The sequence below is a fragment of the Trichechus manatus genome, unplaced genomic scaffold, assembly GCF_000243295.1.
Source record: "Trichechus manatus latirostris isolate Lorelei unplaced genomic scaffold, TriManLat1.0 scaffold00112, whole genome shotgun sequence".
NCBI lineage: Eukaryota > Metazoa > Chordata > Mammalia > Sirenia > Trichechidae > Trichechus > Trichechus manatus.
Window position 1 is genome coordinate 4,044,282 of NW_004444048.1, and position 7,308 is coordinate 4,051,589.

Sequence of the window (7,308 nt, forward strand, 5' to 3'; positions counted from 1 at the left end):
AATCCAGCTTCATCCTCTTGGGCGCCGGCGAATCCTCCTCGGGGGGTTCCTGCTTGATGGTGACGCGGCTCGCCCCCGCGCCTTTGCCCTTCTCGCGATCGGGCCGGGCCTCGGCCTCGCCGCCGTAGCCACTGTCGGTGTCCGTGTCGTTTTCGGCGGCGAGCTCGGCGCTGGGCTGAGTCCGCTGGATGACCGGCACGCAGTGGGCGAGGGGCTCCAGCTTCTGCCCAACGCGCTCCAGGCACGGGACCGCAGCGGACCCGGCGGATACTGCGGTCGAGGGAGCGCCAGTGCCTTTGCTTAGTGGGACCTGTTGAGTCAATAGCTGGGGGGCGGGCAAGAACTGGGTGGCCACGGCGTGCAAGTGGTTGATCAGCTGGACACACCGCGGCTCCCTGGGCGTCCAGCTTTCAAATCGGGAGAGGTATTGCAAGACTTCTTTGGCGCATGTTTGAAATCCCGAGTGGAACGCATCCAAGTCGGACTGAATAGGCGATTTCAGAGATCGCTCCCCTAGGGTGAGAAAGGGTGTGTGTGGGGGGGGTGGGGGGTCAGAGGAATGAAGACAAGAAGAGAAGAAAAATACCGATGTTAAAACATCTGCTTGTCACGTGGACCCTGCATTGACTAAAGTGAGCTCGGTTTTCCTCTGTAATCGAGTGATATAATCCACCGGTTGCCGAGAGAAGGGGGTGGCGGGGGTGGGTAGCATGGGGGCGCTCTACTGCCAGCTGAAAAACCGAAGTGGAGAGCGTGCGACCGCCACTTTAAATAAAAATCTGATGCGTCCGAGTTCTGCTGAAAGCCTCTAGGATGCTTCGGGAAATGGGCGCTTTCCAATGAAGGGAGAAAGTATAAGCAATTTAACAAATGATAGTGAGACCGTGGGCTCACGGAAAGGGGGGAGGGCCTAATACTGCTCTTCTGTGGGCTGCCCTGCTCCATCAGGATGGGTTGGCCTCCCCGAACTGACTTACCATTCTGTAAAGCAATTATCTTCTGATGCTGCTGCTCGGTTAAGGCTGTTAAAGCTTTTAAATGTTTCAAAGTTAACTCCAAGACTACCGCTTTCTCCAGATGCCCCAGAGTCTGCAGTGGTGCGAAAGAGGAGGGGGTACTTGTTTACTTAAAAGCACACATTTGGCTTGATTGACTCTCCATTCAGCACAGCAACTTAAGTAAACATTTTGAAAGAATACTACTATTCCTATACTATTTCTGCCTTTCCAGAAGACACATTATAGATGATTTCTTGCATTCAGTTGTGAGCACCTACTCTGAGTTTGTGGGAAACTCTGTACACTATAGCACAAGTTGTAAGTCAGGCATCTAAAATTTACATTTATTTTTATATTTCTGGGAGGTTGTACCAGGCTATTAACACGCCCTTGGAGAGCAGCAAAGAATGAAAATGTGCATCTTACTGTCAATTTCAGATGTTCAGGCAGTAAATCTTTCAGTTGAGCAATGCATTCATTAATTCGGTCTCTCCTTTTCTTTTCTATTAATCTGTGCGGTAATTTGTAGGTATCCTTAATACATGAAAGTCACAGAAAAAAAAAAGAATAAGCTAAGCGTTCATTTACTGCATATAACAGTACCCCCCCCCCCGCAACATACTCGAGGATAAACTATGCCCAAGAAACCTCTTTCCTCTGGACTGTTCTGAATGCAATTTAAATTCAGGTATGATACTTATCTCCCCCTGAGACTATCCGTCAAGCCACTTAAAATTCACAGTTGGGGAAGCTCAGGGGCTGGCATACGTTTGCGGGCTCTGAAATCAATAGCCCTAATTAACTATCCAGGCAGGTTATGAGGAACATCGGAAACTTACGCGTACCTTGCTGTCGTCTCGCTTCATGATCCTTTTGGGTTTACACATATACAAAGAGGAATAGTCCAGTCTGCAAAACAGAAATCAGCATCAGACACCCATTCGGGGAGGGGCTCTGCTGTCGCTCGCTCCATAACACTTTCTGGAGAAGAAAAAAATCTAAACAGAAGCCTAGACAGATAATCGCAAGGGTGAGTGCACCTTACCCTATAAAATCTCTATGTTCCAGTAACTGTCTCTCTTGCAAATGAGGAATTCCTTCGTCCATGTTCAACCGCTGTCCGTTTCCTCTGTTTCAATATTTGGGGCTCTGTTCTATAATCTGTGGGACGGTAGCCTTGGAAGATCTTGGGGGATCTGTGCGTCTCCAGTCTCGCTCGCTCTCTCCCTCTTCAGTGCAGTGTTGAAAGTGTGAAGCAGTTGGTCCCCCCCCCCACCCTGCGCTCCCTCGCTCTCGCGCACACACACACACGCACACGCACATTCGCGCCGGCCCCACTACACTGGTAGTTTGCTCTCACTCCGGGCAGTGTTTGGCCACAGGGCACGCGCGTCGCGGGCCAGAGCAGCATCCAGCTCACGTGCGGAACGTACCATCCGCGGTCCAGCCCGGAGGGGGGCGGGGGAGGAGGAGCCGGGCCGGGAGGGGGCGTCAGGAGAGGCGGGCGAGGGAAAGCGAGCGGCCGGAGGGGGCGGGGACACCTGATCAGGGCCACCGGAAAGGAAAAACCACTTCGGCCAAGCTCTTCAGCTTCCCAAAGACGTTGCAGTCAGCTGGGGGAGGGGGAGGGGGCATAGGGGTGCGGGGCAGCCAGGGTTTTCTCGGCTCAGAAATACGACTTATTGGGTTGGTTGGTCTTTTCGGTGCAGTAACGTGAATGTGGCTTTTTGCTTTTTCATCGACTGTGCTGTTGGTTTGGACCAAGGAAAGGAAAGAGAAAGAGAATTCGCGGTGGGTAAACTTCAGTCCCGGAGGGAACATTTGGAGACTTGCTTGTTCACCGCCCAGGGGCTTGCGGGACCCCTTGGCGCTGGCTGGGGATTGCCTCTAAAAGAGACAACTTGAAATCCACTTGCTAAAGGATTTAAGATAAAAATGTAGTCACAGGGTCAGAATGTCGCAATCAAGTGTCTTTCGGCGACACGGTGTCCCTGGGCCACCTAAACTTCCCGCAGCAGCCGGAATTGCGGTGCCACTAATCACAATAGCAGATGACGACGTTTGGGGCCTCTTGTGCTCCAGGAGGAACGCAGCGGGGTGGGAGCGAGGAGGTGGCACGAGAGGGGCTAGGGGCTACCGCGGAAAAGCAATGCAGCATTTATCACTACTCGCGGCATAACACCACCGCCCCTCTGTGCCTCTGGTGGCGCTGTGTGATTGTCCCCGCCCTCCCCGGATGATTAGCGACGTTGGGGGTGTGCAGAGCCCACGTTTACTACCGCTGGCACCTCCAATGCCTCCTCCTTAATCTGTCTCAAACGGGTACCAGCACAGGGCCAGCAACGTGATCGGACCTGGCGCTCCTGCCACATCACTACGCGGGGAACCCGTGCGCGCGCTCGCCCTGCAGCAGCGGCGCTTGGCACCGGGAAGCACAGACCAGCGCGAGCCGGGCTACCTTTCCCCCGAGCTATCCCCGGAGCATGACTCACTGCTAGTGAGAGTTACCGGGAGGTGCCAGAGATTCGCACAGCCCACGCCGCACTGCTCAGCGGGAGGCAAGAGGCCTCAGCGGCCAGAGGAGGGCTGTCCCTTGGGACTCCCAAGTCTCCAGCCCTGTTGCTGCAGCTCCTCGGGCTGCCAAGGGTGGGAGGTGGGTGGGGTGGAGTGGGGTGGTGGTGAATATATATATAGAGAGAGCGCGCAAAGGTTTTTCCTTCCTGTACCCGAGTAATATTTACATCTTCATTCTCCCCGGGTGATTCCAGAATCATAAATTATTGCTAGTGTCACGTGAACCAAAGGGAGAACGCAGAATGCACAAGCACCAGGGCACAGCAAGCGCTGGAGCAGTCGCTACGTGTCCGCCGGTCCGCCCCGCCGCGCGCGGGTTCCGGGGATACATTTGGGTCGCGGGAAGCAGCCGCTGGAGCAGGTCACGTGTCTTCGGGAGTCGCGTCTCCTCTCCCCCTGTTGGAGCCGCCCGGGCCGCGGCCGCTCGCGCCGTTGCAGTCTCCCGAGTCCTGGGCGGAAACTCGCACCGCGTCTGGCTTCGTGACTCCAGCGGCGGCGGCGGCCCAGACTCACCCAGGCGTGAGGAGGCAACTCGCCATCCGTCCACTTTGTGTTTAGAGAGCCGTTTTAGGTTTGTGGACTTCCTCAGCATCAAATAGGCAATTTAATAATCAGGATACTTAAAAAAGGAAAACCAGTTTTAAAAATGCTGGTGTTAACCTTAAAGCTCGGTCCAACCTCTCTCCTGTTTCCATGTCCAAATTGAACCCTAAAAAGCGGCGTTTCCTGGCAGCAGTATATCGTGTTTTCCTCTTCTTAATTTAGAAAGGGAAAAATGCAGTTGGGGTGAATGTTTAAGAAAAAAAAGCCAGCCATCTTCTCTGAATGGTTGTAGTAGGAAGCGGGGGGGGGGGGCACCAATATTTATTCCACAGCTAAATTTCACTTGAAAATGATGGCTGGAGTAGTGAGAATGAAGTTAAGACTGGACCACTGCGTCTTGGCTTTGTCAGACAAGACAGGAGGCAGACTTCCGACGAAGGCAAACAGAGACCAAGTCTGGAGGCTGCTCCTAAAGCAAGTCAAATAGGAGGAACAAAGGAAAGGAACCTAGGGAGTGAAGGAGCCTAGAAGAGTATAAGTGAGGGTGTAAATGTCCCATGATTTAAAGATAGAGGCCTCTGGTGGCAAATGAACCCTTTTTCTCTCTTTTTTTTTTTTGTTAGTGCTTGTATCATCTGCCCAATGCTTCCCTATTTCTAGATCCAGCGTTTTTTTGTTTTTTCTTCTTTTCTTTTTCTGATACCCAGCTCAAGGTGTAACTGAGACCTTCTGTTTCTTTCGTTCTCCTCTGTTAACTCTCTGGCCTCCTTTTCCCTCTTTTTCCTTCTTTTCTGCTACTCCCTTCCCATGACCACCTTTTTACTTTTCTCTTGTTTCTTTTCTTCTTTATCTTTCTTCTTTTCTCTTATGTTTTTCCCTTTTTTCTTTTAAATGTCTCCTTTTGCCCTTTCTCTTTAGTTTTGGTTCTCCTGTTTACTTCTTTTTCATCTTTCACTATGGTGCCTCTTCTTGCCTTTTCCACTTACCTTAAACATGAGCCCTAGTCCTCTTCCCCCCCCCCCAAACTCTTGCCTTCCACAATACCAGGGATAATTTGATGCCTCTGAATGTCACTCTGCTGCAAGAAGAGTATAGCAATGATAGTAACGTAGCTAACGATTATATAGCATTTATAATTAGCCTACCAGACACCATTCTGTGGGCTTTTCGTGTATTAATTCATTGATCCTTTCCCCAACCCTATAAGATAGATGGAGTGTCAGGGTGGTGAAAACGGTTAAATTTACTAGGCTGCTAACCGAAAGGTAGGCAGTTTGAGTCCATCCAGAGATGTCTCTGGAGAAAGGCCTGGAGATCTATTTCTGAAAAATCGGCCATTGAAAACCCTGTGGAGTACAGTTCTACTGTGACACATTTGGGGTTGCTGTAAGTTGGAATCATCTCGAGGGACACCGGCTTGGTTTTGTTTTGTTTCGGAGTAAGGTAGATACTATGACTGTCTGCATCCTACAGATGAGCAAATGGATACATAGTGAGATTATGAAATGTGCCCAAGGTCTCAGAGCCAGGATTTAAGCCCAGACAGTGAGCTCCAGAGTCTCTGTCCTTAACCATTACACCAGATGGCCAAGGCCCAAGTGTTAACTAGCTGCTTCAGGGACGTTTTTCTATTTACCAGCATCAATGTGCACATTTATTGTAGTGTGTGTAGGGGCTGTTGGAAGAAAGTTGAGGAAGGGAGAAAAGTTAGCATTTGAGCTGATAGAAGAGAAAGGAAAAGGTATGAAAAAATAAGGGAAGCAGTCTTCCGGAATGTCAGAGAGTGATTCAGTTGACATTTAGCTCTGTATTAGTGTTAATGTAAATCCAAAGATTCTAATTGGTATAATTCCACACAGATGGACAGATGGAGGTAAAGTTTATAAAAGCCTGAAGGTAACTGGCTGTTCACCATCTCCACTGAGCAAACCAAGCCAATCTTTAACATGAAGGCTTCAGGTTAGTAATAGGAAAAGTCCACCTGTAGTGAGGTTAGAAATGGGAAAAAAAAAAAAAAAAATTGCCCTTTCTAACAAAGGAAAAGAAGACTAGAATGCCCTCTTGGATGTGTTTAAAAATAGATTGTGTCTTATCTTTTTAGGAAGGCTTAGTACTGTCCTGCTGAAAGCCAAGGAGACACAAGATGAGCTCAAAGCCCCTTTCAGGCTATAATTAAAGAATTTTGTGATGCCTTGCTTTCAATTGAAGATATCCATCTTTCTCCTTTTAATAGGTGAGGGGGAATCTGCTTCCCTTGCTTTTCTTTGGTTAAGTAGGGAAATCACTATAGAGACTCTAATGAAAGAGAACATTTTGCTCCTATTTTTTTTTCTTCCCCCTGCCTAGGTATTCTAAGCGCTATGCTCATTATATTCACCTTGTGACTTTGGAAGTTTTTATCATGTTTGCTTGCAAAGTCTTGGATTCTCAACAGAAGCGGAACTCTCCCGAGAGGATTACTGTTTCCATGGGGAGTAGAGATTTTCTGCCTCTTAGTGTTCTGCAATCCCTATGACTCTCTTGAAGAGGTGACTCTAAGGGGTATTGGGATGCTGGAGCTGATCCAAATTAACCATGCATTTCTGAGGACCTTGACGGCACCAGATCCACTCAGGAGTGTGGAGCCTCCTGCCTGTCCTGTCATCAAAGAGTCCCAGGAAGTAGGTAGTGCCTTTCTTAGTCACCTGGGTTTTGAACAGAGAACAATAATTTACATTCTCCATCAAAAAAGGGAATGTAGCCCACTAAGCAGAGTTCATAAAATCTAAAATGTTTTGGTGTTGTGTGCGTGTATATGATAGATTCCTTTGGAATTCCTCCTGGTGTGCAAGCATACTCTCAGGGAAGAAGGGCTAATGTCAGGCACACCACAGAAAGAATGCTGCCTTGTGGAAGGATCTTAGGAGGGCAGGGACCCCACTGATACTCACTAGAAGCAAAATATTACTTTAAAATATTGATATTATTTGCTGAAGTTGCCAGATTTTAAACCCTAAAATAGAAGGTGAGGCTTTCCTGTTGCATACTCAACAAATTAGTGGGAGCAGCACACACGTCCTTATTTAATTTGTAAAATAAAGTCTTTCTGTAGACTACTGTCTTAGTCATCTAGTGCTGCTATAACAGAAATACCACAAGTGGATGGTTTTAACGAAGAGAAGTTTATTTCCTCACAGTCAAAGTAGGCTAAAAG

At 48.9% G+C, this 7,308-nt stretch overlaps 2 protein-coding genes across 4 annotated transcripts in view; one reads left to right on the top strand and one right to left on the bottom strand.

Annotated features, from left to right (window-relative positions):
* Positions 1-2,239, bottom strand: part of BHLHE41 (basic helix-loop-helix family member e41) — a 2,905-nt gene extending 666 nt beyond the window's left edge. Inside the window, 6 exon segments of the mRNA XM_023738024.1 lie at position 1; positions 3-513; positions 978-1,089; positions 1,425-1,532; positions 1,844-1,907; positions 2,044-2,239. The exon segment at position 1 is cut by the window's left edge and continues 666 nt beyond it. Coding sequence (XP_023593792.1) covers position 1; positions 3-513; positions 978-1,089; positions 1,425-1,532; positions 1,844-1,907; positions 2,044-2,105 — 858 coding nt within the window. The 5' untranslated portion in view covers positions 2,106-2,239.
* SSPN (sarcospan) overlaps positions 1-7,308 on the top strand; it is a 156,249-nt gene that overhangs the window by 589 nt on the left and 148,352 nt on the right. The window lies entirely within an intron of this gene.